The 23,362-nt window shown below is 40.3% G+C and overlaps 1 protein-coding gene across 3 annotated transcripts; it reads left to right on the top strand.

Annotated features, from left to right (window-relative positions):
* The first annotated feature begins 1,919 nt into the window (after positions 1-1,919).
* ankrd10b (ankyrin repeat domain 10b) lies at positions 1,920-22,442 on the top strand. Of its 3 annotated transcripts, XM_010880381.5 has the most exons (7): positions 1,944-1,971; positions 2,084-2,296; positions 4,486-4,638; positions 5,791-5,882; positions 18,052-18,320; positions 19,527-19,631; positions 22,029-22,442. In XM_010880381.5, exons 2-7 carry the CDS (start codon positions 2,099-2,101, stop codon positions 22,289-22,291), a joined length of 1,080 nt encoding a protein of 359 aa, XP_010878683.2. In that variant the 5' UTR covers positions 1,944-1,971; positions 2,084-2,098; the 3' UTR covers positions 22,292-22,442. The 3 variants fall into 3 exon arrangements, with proteins under 3 accessions (XP_034142589.1, XP_034142590.1, XP_010878683.2); XM_034286698.1 differs by having other exon boundaries at positions 1,920-2,296; XM_034286699.1 differs by lacking the exon at positions 22,029-22,442 and having other exon boundaries at positions 1,920-2,296; positions 19,527-21,315.
* Positions 22,443-23,362: the final 920 nt, after the last annotated feature.

Raw genomic sequence — 23,362 nt, 5'->3', positions numbered from 1 at the left:
AAAAAATTCTCAGCTGTAAGTGTACGTATTTATGCATAAACCCTACTGAAGTCAAATTATCGTATTATATCTGAATATATGTTATGAATTAAAATAGAGTATATTTCAGCATTCTTCCAAAAGTTTAAAAAGTTAACATTGGGAAACTGCAAGGGAGAGCAAATCAATCAAAATTGATTTCTGTCTAATCTTGTCCACGAGGTGGCTTACAGGGTAAATCTTTTAATTTTGTAAAGATCTGGGTTGAGCACGAACGAAGTCCCCTACTACAAAAAAATATGCAATCGGGAAACAGGGACTGTAAAGACTGTAGACAGTTACGCGTTCTGATTGGTCTAGAGTCTACAGTGGCTGCAAAGACTGTAGACAGTTACGCGTTCTGATTGGTCTATGGAGTACAGTCACTGTAGACTCTAGACCAATCAGAACGCGTTACTGTTTACAATCACTAGCCGTCAGCGGCCCTGCAGTTGGACGCAGATTTTACTCATACTTTGATCGTAATCCAATGGGAGACCTAGGATTTGATGGAAGTAATCTGAGGCTCTTTGAGACATTAACCAAATGTATGATTTGGTGCCAATCGGGTTTTCTCCTGACCGAGCGCATTCGCGTTGGGCTTACTGTCATGCCCCATATGCCTGTTTCTATTGCTAAGTACATCATTTTATGATAGCGTTGTACTATTGGCACATGTCGTTAACCTGCAAAAACTGTAACGATTTGTTTGCCAGTCGTAATAGAATATCAATGTAATATCCATGCTAAATGATCCAGCAAAGTGTGGCAGTTTTACGAAGACATATCTTATTTACAGTACTTACACAGTGGCAATCATTTTTAACAACATAACCATTTTGCATAATTACCTTCAAATAATACATTTAATGTGCATTTCACTGAATAGTACATTCAGATTTACATGGTATGCGTTTGTAATTTACTAATGTAACACGTTTATTGTAAACATGTTTAATGTTTTATACTTCAAGCTTGATCAAGTCCTTTCTCACATAATCAGCAGTTGAACTATTAAAAATCATGTTTTCAGTACTATAGTCTCCTATGAAAGATGTGAAGCAGATGTGCTAACATAAGATAGCATGATGTCTCTATTTAAACTGAAATGTTTTTGTATCGTTTAAAAAATAAATCTACGTATTTCGTATTATTTGTAAAACGTGCATGTACAACTGAATATTACACAAGCTATACAAAATACCTTGGTGCTGCTGACTACAACGTACACTTCAGCCCAAATTGTCTGGTCTGTTGACCCCAAAATTTAACTATTAAGCCTAGTTCACTGATGCTCCCCATCCAAACCTGACAACCTGAGAAGATCAGCAAGAAAGAATAGGAGCAACTGTTCAAATCCAAGTGTGCAAAGCTGGCAAATAATTGACGCTTTTGTCACTGGTCTCAATACTTAGGCTATTAACATGAAATATTTATAAAAATATAATCTTTTTTTTGACATTATGGGTTATTGTGTATCACTTATGAATAGAGTCTACAGCACAAAATGTGGAGTCTGGATACTTCCCGAGTACACTGTATCTCATTTACATTTAATATTTTTTGGCAACAAGTTTGTCTACATCTTAAAAAAAAAAAATTGTTAAAATGATCCGTGAAAATTGCCATGCATGAAAAACCCAGCCTATATACAGTCATCCCACAATACATAAAAGAATCAAAAGCGAGAAGTGCAGGTAATGCGTGGAAAGTGCATTCCAGAATTTGTAACTCGCTTTGACATGAAACGCAAGCATTCCTCTGTGTAAATTTATGAAGTACTCTCGGAGTTTGTAATACAGGATATCTGGCCTAAACTCTAGCACATGTAGGTGGCGGTAATGCAACTCTAAAGTTGTTTGCTAACTGCCTAAAAAAAGAAAAATCCACAGAAGAAGACGCGCGAGCCTCACAGTCCTTTTGTGTGTGCTGGTTGTTAGCAGTAGCAAACAGGCAGGTTGGCGTGTGCCTTTTTGAAAAGGCGTTACAATAAATATTACCAGAAATATTTCGTTTGGAAACCGTCGAAAGGGTTTACTGTTAATTTCTCAATATCGTTTTTTAGAATATTCGTTTAGTAATGTCGATGGGCATCGAGTCGGGATTCTCAAGTGAGGAGGTTCTTAATGTTCGATACCCACTCCACCGGGCGTGCAGAGATGGAGATATCCGTGCGTTGTGCTCGCTTCTTCAGTGCACCACGAACCCGGCGGACCTAACGGTTGAGGACTCTTTCTACGGCTGGACACCTATACATTGGGCTGCTCATTTTGGAAAGGTAATACGATTTTCACAAAGCAATTGTAGAGGAAACAGCCGAGACATCAACGGACAATTAACTGAATTATAAATACATTATGTATCTGGCTAACGTTAGCTGGCTAGCTAGGTAACGCCCCCAATTTTTTAATACTTGTCGCAAGGAAACGGATCGAAACATTACTAAGTACTGTAGAAGCTCTGGTGGGCTTGTCTTTCACAATATGCTATTGTAATATAAATGTTGACATTGGGACTGTTGAAAACCAAACTCATGTTTAAAGGTGTAATAATTTACAATTTTCATCTCAGCAGAAAGTGTAATGCCCTGGCAGACTGGCCTACACCATGAGTAATCATCGTTAACTGTCGTTGTCCAAACGAATAGCCGGCAACAGTTTAGTGGGCTCAAATGTTTACGGTTGCTTTGGGATCCAAGAAAAAACGGTTTATAAACACGCAGGAATTACTACTTCCCACGCGCAAGTTTTCATATAAACATTGTAAGCAATGAATCGACTGAAGGACAGGATGTGCGTCAATCCAGCCCTATGTCCATTATTACTGTGGTTTAAGTCGTTACTGACGCGGATGTTTTACATATTTTTAAAAGCTTAGCAAGTACATTTGCTACACCCTATCGGCTTCAAGGGGCACTTGCTTGTGTACTGACGGCGGAGTGAGCATTATTCGCACTGAGTTACTGTATCCTGATTGGAAGGATACAATGCCTCTCAAAAGTATTCGCCCTGTAGACTTAACGTTTTGTGTTACAACTGATAATCAACACAAAAAAAGAAAAACATTTAAATAGTAAATTGTTACAAGTATTTAACAAAATAATTGATTGCCGAAATATTCACCACCTTTGCTATATGACCTGCCTGAATGAGCTATGGTGCAACCAGTTATTTTAAGAAGGGATGTTATCCACCTTTGTGGAGTTTAGGCGTTTCCCACCTTTAGATACTCCTGCCTCTGGGTGGTCCCACAATTGGTTAGTACAATTCTTAACATTCTCTTGAATTCTGTGTATCTTCAAAAATCAGAGTTTCTTGACAAGAAGGACAAAAGTCCTTAATGGGAGAGTGGGGGGGGGGGGAAACCAATGTTGAAAAACACTAACATTTAATCTTGACCAGAGGATGGCAGAAGACAGACTTTGCGACCAAGTGGAAGGACTGGAGATCCTATGGTCTGATAGAGCTTTTTGGCCTCAATGCTAAGCATTATATTTTGCGCAAACCTAACACTGCACATTGTTTTGGGAAGCATGGTCGTGGTAGCATGATGCTAGGTGGATGCCTCTCTGCCTCAGGGCAGCTTTTGAACATAGAGGGCATGTTGTGATTTGAAATTTTGCTGTTGTCCGAAGGTCCCAATGTGACAGAGCTTGAGCAAATTTGCAAAGATGATATGACAAAAATGTCTGTGTCCTAATGTACAAAGCTGGGAGAGACTTATCCAAATACACTGATGGTTGTAATTGCTGCCATAGGTGTCTACTAAAGATTGACTTAAGGGGGCAAATATTCATGCAATCAATTATTTTCTGTTTTGTTTTTGTAATCAATTTAGAACGATTTGTGCATTGTATTTTTCACTTAATAACTTTATGGAAAAGTCCAGGGGGGGCTGAATACAGTTTAAAGCAACTGTACATGTTTGGACCAAACATTTGTGATTTATAGATAAGAGGTATGGGCTGCTGGACTCAAACTAGCACAGTTTGTGGTTATGAGAAGCGTGGTTGTCTCTCATGTTAACAAATACATTCTTAATGACAAACACTACACACTGTATGGAGCATGGCCAACCAGCAGGTTACACCCTCGTGGAATAAATCTCCTGCTACATCAAACGCTACTAAGGCACCGTTGCGCCAGCTGTTTGTTTAAGCCACTCGAGGGCCTGTAGACTCACGCTGTTGTGGGGAGGCATAAACTCTCTGCCCGTTTGCCGACGTCAGCCTTAGTGCCAAATGCTCTTCTGTGACTAATAGTTTTCTATGTATATGTCTATTGACCTTTGCATGGTGGTTATGGAGCCAAATGAAGCACCTTGGTTTGATGGATTATAACGTAGCCCTGGTTACAAACTGGCTCTCTAGGCCTGTCTCTAGGCCTGTCGCTACACCGCTCAGTGGAGGGTTTTGACTCACTATAATGGCATTCTGTAATGACATGCTACTCTCTCTCTGTGTTCCAGTTGGAGTGTGTAATGCGTCTGGTGCAGGTGGGCTGTGGCGTAAACTCGGTGACCACGCGGTTCGCCCAGACGCCCACTCACATCGCTGCCTTTGGGGGCCACCCAGAGTGCATGCTGTGGCTGCTGCAAGCTGGAGCTGACATCAACAGACGGGTACGGTACATGCAGGCTCGTGTGTGTGTGTGTGTGTGTGTGTGTGTGTGTGTGTGTGTGTGTGTGTGTGTGTGTGTGTGTGCGTGCGCGCGCGCAAACTCTGACTGATCTCCTCAAATGGCATCCTGGCTTCTGGCCACTCAACCCTATTCTTGCGACTTTCGCCTTTTACACACACATGATGTATGAGTTTATTTATTTATTTCATGGCTGATTGTAATTGAATCCGTGACACACATTCAACCTGGTGTGTTTGTGCAGAGCTCTAGTCAGCCGGCTTTGACCTCTGTGCTGTTGGATTAAAGACTGACAGAAAAGCCTGTCTGAGCCCCAGGCTACCAGTCAGTGTAAATGTGTCTGTGTCTGCACGTGAAACATCAACAGGGTTATTTATTTAGACTGGATTTAATTTTGTGTATGTTCTTCTGCTATGTTATTTTACTTCTGCTACAGTGTTGGGCCCTCAAGGAAATCTGATTAGTAGGTCATAATGACTCCTCCATCGCCTCTTGGCTTGCAGCAACACAACAGTCTTATTTCTAATAGGGCATTAGTATAGGCCCTTCAGAGTGTTCCTGATCCAACCTGTAGTTCAGAAATAGCCTTCTGTTTTCGACTTCATTAAACCCACCCACCGTATGGATTAAATAGTGCCACCGTTCGCCTGCGTTCACCCGGTGGGAACCGTACGGTGATGGGTGGGAACCGTACGGTGATGGGTGGGAACCGTACGGTGATGGGTGGGAACCGTACGGTGATGGGTGGGAACCGTACGGTGATGGGTGGGAACCGTACGGTGATGGGTGGAGGGGGGACATGTTTGAGGAAACACTCGTAATCCTTTCTGCCTGTGTGTGTCTCCACTGCTCTTTTATATTGTCGTCACACAGAGGGACCTCTTAGGAAAAATGCCGTCACTCTATTCCTTCCTGTGTTTCTTGTTCACTGCACTGTGTAGCTGGGTTGAGGAGTTCTGGCCCCTGGTTACCTTCACCCTAGGGTCTGTTGGGCCTCATCAGACACACTGCCCTCGATCAGGGAAAGGGGGGTGGGGGCTAACCTGTTATCCCTGCACAGGATTCTGACACGAGCAACCGACTGGGTTTGTGTGAATGCTGCATTTAACCTTTATTTCCTACGCCTTCTCTCCAGGACTACGTGGGTGAGACGCCCATTCATAAGGCTGCCCGTGCTGGCAGTTTGGAATGTGTCAACGCTCTCCTGGTTCAGGGGGCGAAAGCTGAGTAAGTGGAGCAACTGCCCCCCCCCCCCCCCGTGTGTGCTCTGTCTTCACCCCCCACTGTGACACCCAACGTACACCTACAGCGTTTACAGGAGGACTCCACCTGAACCTAAACTTGCGGTTGACGCTGTGCTCCATGTTCAAATTGTGGGTTTTTTCAGGAGTGCTTCCTGGGTTCTCTGGATGCGACTTAGTTGACTTGAGATAATTTCTGCATAGTGAAAAGCTACTTTTTTCATATTCAAACCTGGCTTCCTGTACCAATGTTTTCTTACAAAAGTAATTAATAAGTAGAAGTTTTGCAGATAATTTGTTAATTTGAGATTTCTGCCTCAGTTTGAGTCCTGTGCCTGCAACAAGCAGACATGGGGACTGGAACGACCAATTTTAATTAGAGGGATGGACGCGTGTTTCCAGATTAATTGAGAAAATGTTGTTCTGAATCCCAAATTGTTGCTCCGATCTCCTTCGCTGCTTCTGCCTGTTTGAACACTCTGAAGTCCAAACGCTCCCCACTCCAAAGAATTCTAACTCTTCCTGGAGAGGAAGGGTGCTGAAAGGGCAGTGTTTTGTTTCATGCCTAATTGCACTTGATTTATCTGGGAGGCAAAATCACGGTTTTCTGTTTAGACTAGGATTATTCAGAGCTTGACAAAAAGCATGCATATCCAGTCTCTTCATTGAAACTTTAGAGGTGCTTGCTCTTTAAACTGGTCTGAGAATGGTCCCCATTTGCACTAGTCACACTTTGAATATGGAGCTGTGTCTTACTGAGCAAAAAAAAAAAAGATTTTAGTGTCTCTTTCGTTTTGGGTGGAGTTCTCTTGCAAATGTGACCATGCTTTACCATATTTCAATTGTTATTTAGATGTTATGTTAAAATAATAGATTGTAGAATTTGGAAAGCATTACATTACTTTGTTTTCTTTGTTCCCGTTTTGCTTTGGTAAGTGTATTTCTGTAGCTGTAGCGGCTGACCAAATGCACATTTCCTCATTAAATGAACAAAGGGTGAAGAACGGTTCATTCCTTATAGATTTCAACAAAATACAGTAGTCAACTGTGTTTAAACCTTCCTTTACTTGCTTGGAGATATCAAATAATATTCCCAAAAAGAACTTAGTGACTCTGTCCATGATAGGTCCATAATGTCAAGTTGTACAGCCTGCAATACATTGGGATCTTGAGAAATTGACAGTGGGCAACTGGAAAAGACAATTCTTAAGCCCTTCTTGAAAAGACTACAAATGAGTTAAACTATTAACTGCAGAATCCCTGACTGCTACAGCTTCTGTGGTCTGAATAAAGGACATAAGCTTTGTAATTTGAGAACGCCTTTTTTGGTGATACTTTGAGCACACACACACACCTACCTCATCCTAGGTTAATTCGCTGTGGGTGTAGCAGTATGTTATGTTGATGTAACTCAAACCATGAACCTAAAACAACATTCTTACTGTTAACACCAGCTGTTCTTAACCCATCACACCCTTCGTATGTTTTCCGTGCCGAGAAAAATTTTAACGAACAAAAACACACTACCACCCAGTCCTGTTTGTTGTGTTTCGATCAACTGCATTTCATGCACCTAAGAGAAAAGTAGGCACTCTCTCAACTAACATGACTTCAAATGTCTGTGTTTGACGTGATGATGATAGATGTTGGGGCTGTTAGTGCTGGGCCATTCTGTGTGGACTGGGCCCTGAAAGCTTTCTCAGTACCAGCTCCTTTTATCTCCATGCAAGTAAATGGGTTTATAATGCACTCTGAAACTGTAGCGCGCCACCAAACGTCAGCATCGATACATCTTGTTGAGAGGGTAGGGTGTATCTGCTGTATCCCACAGATGACTGATGTAAAATAGATTTTTTTTTAAAGCATAAAGCACTGATGTGTTTTTAGACTATCAGCCTGCATCTGTTTTGTCATTCCGTAGGTTAGACGACGCCTGAAGCGAACTGCATTGATTAATTTCTATTATTTATGCCAGTCACAAGTTTATCTGTGTTTAGTCAAGGACAACACCATGCCATGCAAATAGCACCAGACATGCTTACATTTTTCAGATGCTTCACAGGACATGATGTGATGGTGTTGAGGCACACAGAAATACTGGAACCATTTACTTCCACCAAAGCATGTACTGAAACCTGCCAAACACATTTGCAAGAGATGAAATGCACTTTTGACAGCTAAAACACAGTTTGACAGAGATATACTTAGTTCCTGGCATGTTTAGAAATGAGTTTTCATAGGCAGATTGTCTGTTTTAAAGTACGTAACTGCACCTGAACATGCATAGACTAGTCACACTCTCAAGAGAATGTTTTTGTCTCACCACATTCTTAGCCAGTGTTGGAAGGATTCGCCCGGAAGATACTTAGTTAACTAAAACATTTCTGATATAAAAAACATTTCTGATATGTTTATTTATTTCGTCATCTGTGGGACTACCTGTCTGCAGTTATAGCCGTACTGAACAATCACAACCTTATAAAAAAATTACACTACTGAATTTATATGCCATGTGATAGGATTTAAATTTCTAACACTGCCTGGGTTAGCGATATAACTGTGTAATAAAGCTTTTCTGATCAACTACATTGATACTAAACTGTTGGTACAGACAGTTTTCCAGAGCAACATACAGGAGCCTTGCTCAAGGGCACAACTGAATAAAAACAAAATAAAAAAGTAGAAATTCCTCATCGGCTGTGGAATTTAACCCTGCTATTGTTTGGTAGGCCACACACTGCCCTTATCAGGGAGTGACAAAACAATGTTTGTTGGAGAGAGAAATACCAGCTGGATTCTCCAGTGGTCGTGGATTTAGATTTCTCCATGCCTTAACTAGTGAAATGGAGTCTCTGTTACAGGGAAGAATAGGCTAATCTACTCCTTATTTGAGCTGACATAGTTAATGCTGTACTTCATTAAGTTGATTTATATTCTAGTTTATGTGAGTCTTTATGAAAATTTAAATGATTCTTGGTTGTCATCAAGTACAGTTTTTACCTGTCCAAAGATGGTATTGCTATGAATTATATTTAAGCCCAAACCTGAAGGCCCGCTTAGGTTTTAGAACAGTGTCCATATTCTCAATATTGTGAACCCAGGTTGGAAGGGAAAGGCTTTGTTTGGTGGTAATAAGGGGTTGCTTGTCCATGGCATTTAAAATCACAAAGTGACCGTTTCTGTGAGGGGATGAAAAAAGGTAACTTTCAGTTTATTTCTTCTGATGAAATGTGCATCTGGTCGCCCGCCACTAAACTATTTTGAAATCTGTTTGTCTGTTTTTCCCTGAAGGTCCTAGAAATGCTGTTTGAGTTACTGTTTGATGTCACCATGTTGTTTCCTTTGACAGCTGTAGCTCCTGTTCTGTTTCTGATGGCTCAGTATTCTAAAGAAAGACTGAGAAAGGCAAACTTGACGGGAGGCTCATGACATTAGATTGTTTTAAATTTTTCTTTACATTCTCATTAAAAAGCATTGCCCTATCTAAACAGTGAATTAATAAATGCCAGAATATATTTAAATAATTCAAAGCTTATGAGTAATATATATGTCAGAGTAATGTTTTATTAGTACCGAGCAGTTTTGTCTCCTGCATGCTCCTGTTGACGCGTGGTGCACCAGAAGGCCAGTGGGTTTGACCAATAGCAAACTTGTTGTAAATTCTATGCTAACCCACATGACATCAGTGTTTATTTCTGGTGTCTGAAATACAACCTGGAAATAGACTGAAAGATTAATGTATAACTGTTGGAAATATCAACTCAAAATACAGATCTATAATAAATGGGAAAATACTTATCTCAACGTAAGGATTTAGATGGAGACATTTTCTGCTGTGTTAAGTGGTTGGTTCCTTTTCACAGCACCCAGAGATTGGGCTGATAGTACTGCAGTGGAAACTCATTTGACCAATGATTTATATTTACGGCGCCGGCTATAGCCTGTGTTTTTTCCTGTGCTGCAGATACAGGTTGAGTATATCTTGCCTAATGGTAACTTAAGCACCAGGTATTGAAGCACTAGGCAGAAGTATGCAGGTTAAACAAAACAAAACTGTTACTAAAGCCCATTAAAATGTCAGCTGTTTACTTACTACAATATAAATGCCAATGCTATGTAAATGCGTTCAATGGCTACAGTCTGTTATTTAGCCCTAAACCACAGTCCACCAGTCAGCTCTAATACCACTGTAAACTTAGCTCCTAGTTACATCCCAAAATAAACTGGTGCCAACTTTTCAAAACGCTTCAATTTAATTGTGGTAGTTATATATGTGCTAGCCAGATTCATGAGTCTGGGGTGCTTTTGGATTTAACTGAACTGTTGGCATTAAGGAAAGCATTCGTTTGTGCCATGAAACCAAACCGAAACAGGCTTATTGTAAACTCTAGCAAATCCAAGTGAAGATTCTTCTGTTTGAATCCTATACCTCAACATTGCACGTTTTGCACTGTTGCCAACTATAAGTTTACCTTGAAATTGAATATCTTATAATAGAGACAATAATAACCTATTAAATGCACCCTGCCATTTCGAACCTGTGAAATGTGAAATATCTTCTAATACTACTGTTGTCTGACATGCAATAATTTGATGGCTCCCATGCCAACCTGCACCATTTGCCGGGCACCGTGTTTTCACCAACAAGGCATGCAGTTACCGTCATTTCTTCCAAGGCAGTAGACATAGGGAGGATTATATATTAATAAAAAAGTCTATCCGCTATTTGAACTTCCTATCCCCTTTTCTCGTCACTGATAAATTGGCAATGCCAAAACCATGTCTAGCATGCTCCTGAGTCACATAACCCAAGCTAATGCCAGTTAGCTTTAGCAATAATCACTCCAGAGACCACCTCCAACTTCCTTCAAACCCCATGTAGGGGCATACAAATATCCATGAATTAAATAAAAAATGCGCAAAAGAAATCTAAACAAAAACGAAAAAACTATCCATTAATTTGATTCAACAGGGTTTCAAAACCAAACATCTATAGTAATGACTGAAAACATTCAGGGATTTAAATCTATTTACAAATAACAAAAACGTACTATTGATCTTCACCACTATAAAATACATTAAAACATTTTTAGACAGTGATTTGATCTGATGTTCTTTGGTCCATTGGTCTAACGATTCCCCGATTTGGATCTGTAGCCCCCATGTTACGGCTGTCTCACACATTGTTCATAGGTTGTTCTCGTACCACGTCTCTCGCTGTGTCTCATGATCATGGCTTTTTACAAAGAGGACATGCTGTAGTACGGGGCCTTTCCTGTCTTCTCATATCCCCCAGCATTGTTTTCCTCCCGCTTCTTGCCCACTGAAAAGGAACCCTCTTCACTGTGACTTTCAACCAACTTTAAAATGACCTTGGACCTTCGCTCTTCTCTCTTCCGCTCCCTTTTCCTTGATTGTAAAACTGACAAATAATGCTGTGTAAATGTTACACAACTAACTTCAGAGGCCAAGAAAATGAATCTTCTCAAAACTCTACTCATAAGTACCCTTGAAGATCACAGTATGCAGACTCTTTGGTGTGTATGGAATTCTCCTGGGACACTTCTGGAGCCACGTAACAAGCCCTTGTTTGTGGGTATTTCCTAAACCGTGCCATCATTGTGTTTTCGCCATATCAAGACTGAAGTTCACCATCTCACTGTGTTGTTCTGGTTAAATTTGTCATTGGCAGCAGATCAACAAGGACCAGATCCTGTTTACATGGACAGGTGCTATTCTTATGTCCTGTTCTCATCTTGAATCAATGAACATCTTATTCTGCAGACCTACTTATTGAAGCTTGGTTGTGTTCTACTTTAGTTCATTAAAATTGTTGCCAGTCTACATCTGCACACTACTGCCTTCTTTCAAGGTGACTTTGGACAATTGACCTAATCTGATATAATCAATCATACATTATGATTAACAGTATCTTCATTGAGCTGCCAGTTGCTGCTTTCTCTTCAGAGAATATCAGGTCAAACATTATGCTTTATTCTGAATATAAATAGGATCATTTGATTTCTTAATAGGGCAATGAATATTAGTGTTTGTTTCATCCAAAAAGTTAACCATTTGATTTCATTTTTTTTTGTTTTGGTAAAAATAACTTAACTCACTATCACCATTAAGAAAATTAACTATAGAAATCGCTTAAACATCAATCTTAACCTTAAAGATCATTCTTTTATTTGATTTCAGCTTTGATTTGCCCTTTGGATCTCTAGTCATGAGCCTCAAGCACGTTTAGGGTTCTAGAATGAGCTACTGTAGGGGAAAGCCTAGTAGCGTAGTGGGTAGAGAAGGACTCTGGGTAGTGTAGTGATTAGAGATTAGTCCAGAGTAGAGTAGTCATTAGGGTCAAACAGTGCCTGAACAATTTAACTGTATAATGCTAACAATTTTGTAAATGGTTCCTAACTGTCATCTTATATACATACTATTTTGCTGCATAGACGAAAACTGTTTTGTTTTGAATGTCACCTTCAGTATTAACCCTTTACAATGATACCATAAGATCTGTTTTGACTATCTGATCTTCTGTCACCTTTTCCCTGGAGAGTGACAAAGAAATCCTTCAGAAAAGAACACGTGATCTCTTCTGTTTTGTACTGTTAACAAATAAGACTCAGAAACCTCCACGTCTCAATGTTTTGCAGCCATTGAATTCGAAATGACTTGATTTTTTCAAGTAATCCTAGAAAAGGGGGAGAATAGACACTGCTGAGTCTGCCCCGTTCCCTGGGATAGCCGTACTGTTGTGGCATTGAGTGTTCTCACTATCGCTTCCTATCTACACACTGGCAAACTGTTGAGGTATTTCTTGCGGTGATTGGTTTTAATGCTAGGACATTTGAATATTATGAATATATATATTTTTAAAGTTAACGATTTCTTTAGACATGTTTAGACCTGCATGCTTTGCTTAGTATTACCTGGTCCTGTTTTTTTGTTTTGTTTTGTTTTTATTTGTAAACTAACCCTAGAACCCATTTATGAGAGGTGAGCTTTAATCAGTCCTATGCGAGTTACAGGTCAGCATGATTTTAGGATCTCTCTGGAAGTTGATAGGATAGCGACAGAGGGCAGTGGCTGTGTGCTCAGAACTGAAAAGCAAAGCATACCAGGCATTTAAAAAGATAAATTAACGCTTCCTTACTATTCAGATGTGGTCACCATGACATTTTTATCTAACCAGATCATGCTCAAACGGCTGATTTCTTATCCTGGTAATACACACACGCACACATATGCAGACACTTGACGGGTCTCACTTAAAGGACAGTAGAATGGTTTTGATCAATGTGGGTATTATGTTTTTTGTGTGTTTTTTTTTAAAATAAGCAGGTCCTTAATTTCCCTTCCTCTCCTCAACCTGAACTATGGATTCATCTGAGACTTTGCAGCAAAACCAAAAAAATGTAGTTACATTTGTAAATACAGGAGGCAGAGATGCCCGCATGCAGTGAGAGGAGGGAAATAAGTCAGAGGGAGGAAAATGGACAAATGCAAGTCCTCCCTTCTTTGAGGGATTTGCCCAGGGCAAACCAGCAATTAGTCTGCTGTTGTTCATTGCAGGTCTGGTGTGTCATTCGATTGGCTCCCCTGCTGAGATATTTATGAGTAGCTCAGAGACAAAAAACCTTCCCCATAATTGGAAACTATAGAAAAATGCAAGCATAATAACCTGTGACATTGAAATTCGGTTGGACATTCCTCCTAACATTTTTTAACATTTTCTGTTCACTGATTTGAGAGATGAGTAAGTGAAATTCACTAAATACTGGTTTTACATTGATTCATGTAAAATAAATTATGGTACATACACATACATATGTATATAATATAGATGTATGTGTGTGTGTGTATATGTATATAATAAATTCAACCGTCCTTTATTGTGCTTGGATAATGTTGTCTTTGACTTATCCTAGAAAGCCGATTATTGTTTTTGAGACTTATCTCCAAATGTAATTCCCAGGAGAAGGGAGTATTTCCTTCTGCCAAGATGATAAATGCTGAAAAAGCTACCAAAATAGAGCATTTCCACTGCAACTCTGACCTTTTAAGGGGAAAGGCTGTATCATTAACAGCATTCTCAAAGTACTGTATTGCCAAAATAAAGGGGTTACTATGTAAATATAGAAACCTTTGGGATATGAAATGGAATTTTGATTGGCTTTTTTCCCTTTTGCTCCCTTTTTCATTGTGCTGGTATCTTTAGATGTTAGTTGGGGAATTGAGCCTAAAAAGTGGGTTTACCAGTAGTGATTGATGCTATTGCTATGTCGACAGTACACAACATGTTTGAGTCGAAGGGCCAAATTATTGGATGCCTCTAATGATTCTGAAATTTTGATGTTGTCTACCGATGATTCATTGATAAAATTACGTCCAATTGCCCCTCACATTTTCTAAATTTACCATTTGTCTTAGCATTCAGAGTTCAGTACCTGGTTGATTTTCAATTTGAGTGATTGTCATCTTGTTGTTCTCAATGAGTCTACTGTCCACATAAACATTATCACCACCGCTTTCAAGTGTCACTGCAGGTTTTCAGGGTGTTGGTGCCAGAAACTGGACTGGATGCTTGTCTGTTCAAGGAACACCTTTGGTGTCATCATGCCATATATGAGTAGTAGGTTAAGCATCAACACTGTGCACAAAGCAACAACACACCAGGACCTTTTGATCGTGTCTTTGTATGACAATTTCTGGCACCTTATGACTTTATTCCCATATAGATGATTGATTGGTATTATAACTATCTAATCAAGACTTAAAGTGTATGGAAGGTAATTGCCATGGTTACATATTTGATGCATTAGAGCCGTATAATGTTTTGTTTCTTTATGTAGCTTATTAATGAATATGAAGCGCCCCCCCCCCCCCCCCATAAAAAGTATTTTCACACCATGTCAAATGTGAATATAAAGCCATTGTGGTCTTTGCGTGACCCGTCATATCGTTACTTTTGGCTGGAGGCTATTGGGGCGCTCCAACATCTGGTAACAAGCAATCAGCAGAAACTGGATGTTTTGCACGCAAACACAAATTTAGAGGCATTTGGCATCTTAGTGTCATTTGAGCCCATAATACACCAAATATTACATTGGTGTTGCGATCTTCCCTTAATCCTTCTACTTTTAATGAAACATCTGGTCTTTGTCAGTGGCAGCATGACATTGTTCCAGGACAGGGAGGTTACAGAAGTTGGGCTTTAATACAGTTGCTTCTTAACAGTGGGACAGGGTGGGGGATTATTTCTTCTTGTTATTAATAGCCGTCCCTTTCAGCAGTAGTTCTTCATTTGGTCATAGTGCGGTTTTAACTAGACTGTACATTTGGTTTATTAACCGATGTTCACAATGCACATTACACGTGCGTACTGTCACAACGTTTGGTTTGGTCCTGAACAAAATTGTGTTTTGTCCATTAGCTAGTGTCACGTTGGGTGCAGATGTTACCTGGCTAATGTGAGAACGGACGCATTCTTCCAAGGAAGCCAGAGCGCAGAACACAACGCTCGGGTGTCTTGTTCTTTGTGCACACTGTTTTCCATGCTGGTTTTCTTAGGTACTCTGGCACTGTGAACGACTGTTGATCCTCATAGTGAGACCCGTCGGTCTGCATTCTTACAACACCATAATCATCATTCATATACAAAGCTGCTGCTTCAAGGTAGAATCCAAAGGAAGCGTTAATTTCTTTTTTCTTTTTTTTTTATAACTGTCAGAATGGGGCGGGAATGTGTATGCAAGTAATGTGTGTTTTTGTTTTTTGTTTTTGTTTTATTCGACAGACAGATGTGGTATCAGGCACGTCTTTCACAGTGCTTTTTTTTTGTTTGACTGTGCACATTTAGATAGCTGCAGGGATTGTAAGAGAGACAGAGCACTGAGTTTATGAATGAGTGAACAGTATCTAAACTAAAGACAATGTGTCAGTTCATGGATGTCACTGGGTTGCTGCCCCCTTTCATGCACACTAATAATCATTTTCCTTTATCCGTTTTATGGATCATATTGCTCATTAGGCTTAGACGAAATGTTCCTACAAATGTACGTTTTCACAAGGGGTCATCTCTTGTGAAAACGTCATCCCAATGAAGTTCAAGTGTTCCCGATTTTAGTCCTTGTCAATTTTTGCCTGCCACAAAGCCCTTATTCTCCTTACAAAGACCATGTTGTGCCCCTTGGAAAATCATTTTGCTACTGTATCCAATGGTGTTTAGCTCCGGAACAAGTGCTGAATTGTTCATTTGCCAGCTATTGGCTTCCAAACAATCAAGCTTGCTTTACAATTTGCTAAGAGTATTTTAGATTTACAGGAAATGAATTGAACCAGTCCCATGGTAGCGTGTACCTCTCCTTACAAGGAAATGTTTTTGGTCTGCTACTGCTCATGTTAGGACAGGAACAGTGACCAGGCAACTCGCTACCTGGTGTTTGTTACTTTGTCTCTGACCTACTTAGAGGCAGTTCTCTTTGGTTTGGCCCCGTTTAACAGCTTTTAGATGGCAGATTTGTCTTGAAAACCAGGTTAGCGTAGTCTTACCAGTCTAATTTTCTTTGATGCTCACTTATCCATTTCACTTTTCTACCAAATAGATTTAGAAATCTGAGACACAGAAAACCCAAACTAATGCAAAAACAGCCTACAACTAATGCATGGTTGAAACTAATACTGCTATAATTCACCCAGTGACATCCTTACCTTGTGATTATTGTACACATCTGAATTCATGGTTAGTAATGGCAGCTATATATTACTGCATTGTTGTTTGCTCATTCATAAAGTTCTGCTGCAGGTTTATTCCATATTGTTTAGCAACAACTACAACTGCTTGTAGGAAATGACTAAACACTTTTATGCACACTCCTGAATCTGAGTCCAAATCTGCCTTTGTTCTTTTTGGTGTTGGCTATACCGTGATACATTCGTGGATGGTTGAGATGTTGTTTTTTCTCTCCAATGTGTTGGGCCCTTGTGATTGGATGCTGTCTGCTTTGACTAAACCTTTTAATTTAATTTCCACTCCTTTCCAAAACAGAGGGTGGCACTGTAGAGCTTCAACATTGAGGATCCTTTTCCGCTGCAGTTCTGGAAGAAAGGACATCTTTCTTAAATTCCCTGTTACTTGACCACTACTCTGCTGGATCTCTTGCTCGACCCTCTGTCTCGCTCTTGATTTTTCCATTCGCTCACTTCATCTTTCTGTCTCTCATTTCATCTTCATCAAATCACAGACAGCGTAGATATACTGAAAAACACCATGTATGGTGTGTGGTCTTGACCGATCAGGAGTTGGAGGCCTTCAGAATGTCCATCATGTGGATCGCAGTTCTGCTATATTTAGAGGCACAACTTTGAATCTGCGTTGCCTGTCTCTTGTACTTGCTGTGGCAATATGTCACTCATCAGCTTTTTAAGAGGAAACTAGAGCACTTGGATCTTCTTGCACATGCCTGTGAAAGCATGCACATACAGAGATGTGCAACACGCATCAAATGCTTAACATCTTTCAAGTCAAATGCTACTTGTCTGAACAGATCCCTGCATTATTTCTGATTTGAAGGAATTGTCTTCCTTCGGAAGTTCTTGCCAGTTGTTTTTTGATTTCTCTATCCAAAAAAAAAAAAATGGTTCCTCTGAGTTGGCTGTGAACTGTGCTGCTTGAACTCTCATCTCCAAGGATGTGTATTTCTTCTCATTAATCTTTTTTGATACTTAATACCAGAGGCAATCAACAGAATTCTTGGATGTTTTGATCAGAATTCCTTCTGGAATGTGGAAATGATTTTGGTATTGAGATTCAGGAATTGTTGAAATGTGTGCATATTAGTTGTTTATCATCTTTCACTGTGGAATCTTTACATTTCATTTAAAATAAAGATTCCAGATTTTAATTAGATTTTTTTTTCTCTCCAGGAAATACATGATCTAAAAGTATAATTTGTCATGTCTCCTTCAGAGATCAATATAAAGATGCAAGTCAGAGTAGTGAAGGCAGTCAGGGATGTGTGTGTTAACTGTATGTGTTAAGTGTGTGTGTGTGTGTGTTAATTGTGTGTGTGTGTGTGTGTGTGTGTGTGTGTTTGTCTCAGTCCAGGGCAGGGTAGGGGTTTCTCTCATATTATTTTCTTATTGCACAGTATGAGGAACGCTAGTGGGCTGTCCGCCGCTGACCTAGCCCATGCCCAGGGGTTCCAGGAGTGTGCTGAAATACTCTCCAATGCGCAGAACTTACAGCGGAACCAGACCCCAACCCAGCCTAATGGCTTTTGTCTGAACGGTGCCGCCCAGAATGGCAGTCATTCTCACCCCATTATCCAAGGGCGGAGCCTCCTGAATGGGGCGCCCAATAGAAAAAGGTCATTTGATAACATGGAAGCCAATCAAATTAAGAAGGCCAGAACTGAAGGTAGGTTTGGGGATTTTTTTCTAATGTATGATAAATAACTTCAATTATTTTCGTCTTCTTTTTCATCTGCAAAATTAAACATTAGCAGTTCTTGAGTTACCTTGCATATTCATTTTTGTAAGCTGGGTGATCAAAGGTGAAAGTGAGTATAAGTGCACAACTGAGAGAATTGGTTTGAATGCAAACTGTTGCTGTAATTCAGCTAACTTCCTTAAGGTGGGAGCAAATTATGTAGTGCTGAAGTGCTGGTTGAATCGCCTACATTGCCGTTTGCTTACTTATGAAGCATTACAACAACTAGTATAAATACTAGTTGATAATAAATAGCTTTCTTATTATAGTAGTTTTCTGAATATTTTCCAATCCTTGTTCTGTCGAAGTACTCTGCACACCACTATTAGAAAAACCGCTAGTACAACGAAGTCCACATTAGGAGGCTGTAACTTTGCGATGTTTCTGCTCCTGCATACATCACTGACAATATTGTTTCTGTCATTGTTCTTGCCTTCAAAAATCATAGCTGGCTACAGTAGTTAACTGCCACTACAAAACATTTGGAAGTTCTGCACTGTTCATTTACGACACCTACCTGAATGGGCTATTGCGGTCAAGCTGCCTTCAGTTAACTGTAGCTACTTAGCTACACCAGCTAGTTAACTCTGTCTGCTGACAAATGTATTGCTTAGCTAATTTTGTGGAGTGTAATGTTGACATGCTGGCCCTCATTCGGAAATTGGTCTGTCGTTCAGTATGTTTTTCTCTTAAACTACTTTTGATCAACTGTGCACAGCAGCATCTGGCAAGTCACAGGAACAACAGGGCAGCCTAATGCGCACTCGTAATGTTAGCCAGCGGCTAATTAACTTATCAAGAGGCCAACTAGCTTTGGTGGAATTTTTGTTTATTTTAGCCAGTGTTAATGAGTGCTTCACTGTGCCAGGTTATGGCACTAAATAGACTGTGGTAAACCCCTCCCGTCTACTGCTGGCCACATATAAAATCTGCATGCCTCCAATAGCGATGTGAGCATTTGTCTACATGAAAGTGCACATAATATCATTATTTTTTCATTTTTTTTAAAGTATTATCTTAAAGGGAAGTCAGTGAAGTCAGGTGATCTAGCATGCTAAAAACCAATGTCTCCCCTTCTGCCCGGGCACCATTATTCATGGTAGTCTAAACACACTGATCCTCTGCTCTGACCAGGTCTAGATCAGCCACTGGGGATGCTGAACGGGAATGGGGCGCTGTGCGGTGTCGGGGAGCTCCTGGTGGAGAGCATGGAGTCAGCGCCGCCGGAATGGAGCTCAGGTGGGCCGGGACCCTTTGTGTTTGGAATGAATGAGGCTGCGCCGGTGCCGGGCCTGGTGGACCACGGCCAGGGGGGGGTGGAGATGTCCACCCCGGCCCCTAAGGAGCTGGAGATCTTCACTGTGGCCTCCATGCAGATCCCCTGTCGCTGCACTAACTCCTACGCCTACCTGTAGTGAGGCCTTTCCATGTGGAGTGGGACCCACTTGTGGTTTTATCGTGGCATAATGGCCGCCAGGTCCTCTGGCCAGGTTTTCCCCACCAATGGTGGACGAGTACTGCCATTGTTGGGGTTTGGCATGGGAATTATGTATTGTTTATAGTCTTGCTGTCCTAGATATGAGGGAGTAAAAGCATCATTGCATTGATACTGTAATTGGTGGGGGGTGGGGGGGGGGGCACTTTTGTTTTATAAGTACAAGTAGTTTTTATTGATCCATGAAATTGTTGAATACTCTAGTGGTTTTTCTCAAAGCCCCTTACAATGATCGAATTCTGTTTTGCACAGTTGTCGCTCCACTGCCCTTCGTGCACCTATGGTAACGTTCATAGGCGAAGGTAATATGCTGAACATTCCTGTCCATGTAGAAATGCCTGCACCTTGGGAACACAGTATTGAAACCGTATTGTCCGGGGAAAATAAGAGAGGGTTAGGACTTCTGTTTGTTCAAGTCTTTGAGGCTGCACTGACATTCGACTTTGCATAAAGCAATGACAGAATATTTACCTTTATGACGATTTACACATCTAGGGATGTCTTCACTGAGTACTGTATTTAGTTAGTATCATTCCCCCATTGATGTACCACCACTTATGTAATGGGTTAAAGGCAGTCCTATAAGTCCAACTCATGTCAGCATTAAGGAGCTAGAAAATGTTCTTTCCCTTAGAGTAAAGTATAGGTAAATTAGTAAAAAAAAAAAGGGACAATATTTTTTTGTTTTGCTAACACCCCTGAGCAAATCGACCATTTACAAATGTGTATTGTAGCTATAATGCAATTGTTTTTATATTTAAAAAAAATCCTGCTATGCCAAAGCATATCTTTACATGAATGTATACAGTACATAATATATACCTTCGCTGTGCAGCTTTTCTATATTATGTAAGCTTTTAGGTATTTCAAAGGTGCTGTTTGACTGGACTTTGTCTTATTAGCTAGCAGGCTGGTCTGGTTTTTATCCTATTGCCCTCTCTTTGCCCATTATACGTTTCCAGGATCAGACTTTGTACTCTTCTATGTATAGCCTAATTTGTCTGTTGTTAAAAAATATTTTTTACCATTTCTTAGTGTCTGCAACTTTATTTAGCATTTTATATTATGTAGTATTGCTGTGCTAACTGTTTTAATTACAAGATGTTGAATTGTTTGTCCCTAGTGATTGGGATTAGTATTCCTAAGTTTTTAATGAAGCAATGCAAAACTCCTTTCTCCAGGCTGGATAATACTTTCTATTGGAATTGTATTGAAAATGATTGCAGTAAATTAATCTTATTAAATGTCACATTTCATTATCTTTATGCATAAAATACCATTCTTCTGTCAAGCAGTCTGCTCTCAGTTCAAATTACAATTACAGATGTTATTGAGTAGATGGCATTTATTGATGCAAATCAGAGTGCTTAGTGCTAATTAGTTCTGTAAACTTTAAACATTAAATGTTCAGTCATTTGAATAACATGATGGTGGTTGCTATGTTTTGTCTCGTGATTTGTGTTTTCCTGTGTACAAGAGAGAATCTCTCTACAATGGTCTAAAAACACTGAGGAACAACATTTCCTTTCCCAAATGAAGTCCTATAAATAACTGAATAGACCAGCGCCCTCTAGTGATATTGACAGAAATGTGCTGTCTCTCCATTGCCGTCTCATTTGTGATGTCATTACAGCAAGACTGACGGCAGCAGGGAGAGTTTGATTGCTTCCGTGATGACGGAGAAACCACATTCTTCTTTTAAGTCTACAAATGTTCCTCTACTGTAGGACGATGTGATTGTCGACTTCAATGATACCGTCTTGCATGGTGTCTTTGGACGTGTCGTCTGACATCTCAGTGAATTGGTTTGTCCGCACGGTGTAGCTCAACTTATGGGAGGGGCTGGAATTTGTGGGCTGCATCGACTGCTGAGCAGGGGCAGTGTTTTTGTGTTTAAGTAACCAGGAGCTGTACAGTGAATCAGGATGTGACCACCGTAATCCAGAACAAGGGTCAAGGCTGAGATGTCAGGCGACGCAACCGAATGATCAAACTCTGCTATCGTTGCCATGTTCATGGGTGCAGTTGTGCAAAACAAAATCAATTCTTGCATCTCGGGCTCGTGTCTTTGGGCATGACGTTGTGGCCGGTAAAGCCGCCATTGAAATCATTTTGACCCGGTGTCTCAATTCTAACGGCAGGTGATCCTCTAGCAGCAGGTCTGGGGTTTGATGGGACCCCCTCGAATGGGTACCACCCACCAACCCACACGGACCGGTGTGACTCTGCCCCTGCTGTCCACCACCACCATGTCTACAGGGATACTGCGGAGCAAATGATTGCCTTTGGTAACGCAGGCAGCCAGGCAGAACACCAGACGTCGGTGAAAGCAGAGCAGCAGTACGATCATCAGCAGTATGACCACGCCCTGTTCAGCAGTATGCTCCTTTACCACGGTTCTTAAGGCTGAAGGACCCCGTCGTCAGGCCGTCTTTTGGTTTGCCTGTCATTTATGCTCAACGTAAACGAGCCTTTGTACGCCTTAAAACCATGAATCGGTTGGTTGCTTCTAGGTCGTTGTGATGTTCTTTTTTTTTTTTTTATTGATGTAAAGGGCAGGCCCATCTCTCATGTAACTGGGGAGTGTTTACTTTTCAGTTGATGAAAATTTAATGTTTTGTAATGCAGTAATTTCTTTTTGTGATACACTTTTGTGATGTGAAAAGCAGTTTTTGAGTGATTAAAGAAAACGTGTCCGTAAATATAAAGCATTCCTTTGATTTTCAAGTTCATATTGATGCGTTTGTTTTTAAACTCTTCAGATGTTGTCCAGTTAACCTGTAAATAGTGATTTGCTGTTATTTATACACTCAATACAGTAAAAAAAATGTAAAAGTTAAGACAAAACTAACCTGAATTAACATTCAATGGTATGTCATGTCTCATGAGATTTATTTTTTTGTTGAAATAATTCCTTGACCTCTGAACTCTTGTTTACGTTTGTTTGAAAATGTCTGAAATATGATGGAGGTGGGTTCTTTGTTTTGTCAACCTTAATCTGTAACTTTATGAGAATTAAAAATTAGATCACCTAAAAGCACAGAAGGATGTGATTTTTTTTCTTCTAGATGTGAGAGAAATGTGACCTTACTTTCTAGACTTGTGGATGGGGATCAATATTGTACACTATGACATTGAAATTAGGTAAGTAGAAGATTGTTACCATTGTCTATAGTTTACCAGCTTCACCAATGTTCATTCATTCATCTTCTTCCGCTTCATCCGGGGCCGGGTCACCAATGTGTCCTCAGTAATGTGATATGGGAATATAAGACAAGCATTTGGTCAATATTGTTTTTTCTTCAAGATGAGTTGCTGGGGAAGCAAATGTAATTCAATTTGACAGACTTACTAGCCCACTTTAAGTGGTACACATACAGAGGTTAGGGGCCAGTTTAAAATATTCAGCGTAGCAGGGCTGGGCACAGGAAGTAGCTAGTTCACTGCTGTAGTTGGAATAGGGTCTAGAAGACAC

Source organism: Esox lucius, chromosome 16 (genome assembly GCF_011004845.1).
Source record: "Esox lucius isolate fEsoLuc1 chromosome 16, fEsoLuc1.pri, whole genome shotgun sequence".
NCBI lineage: Eukaryota > Metazoa > Chordata > Actinopteri > Esociformes > Esocidae > Esox > Esox lucius.
Note: the sequence above shows the minus strand (reverse complement) of the source record. Positions and strands in the feature narration are given on the sequence as shown.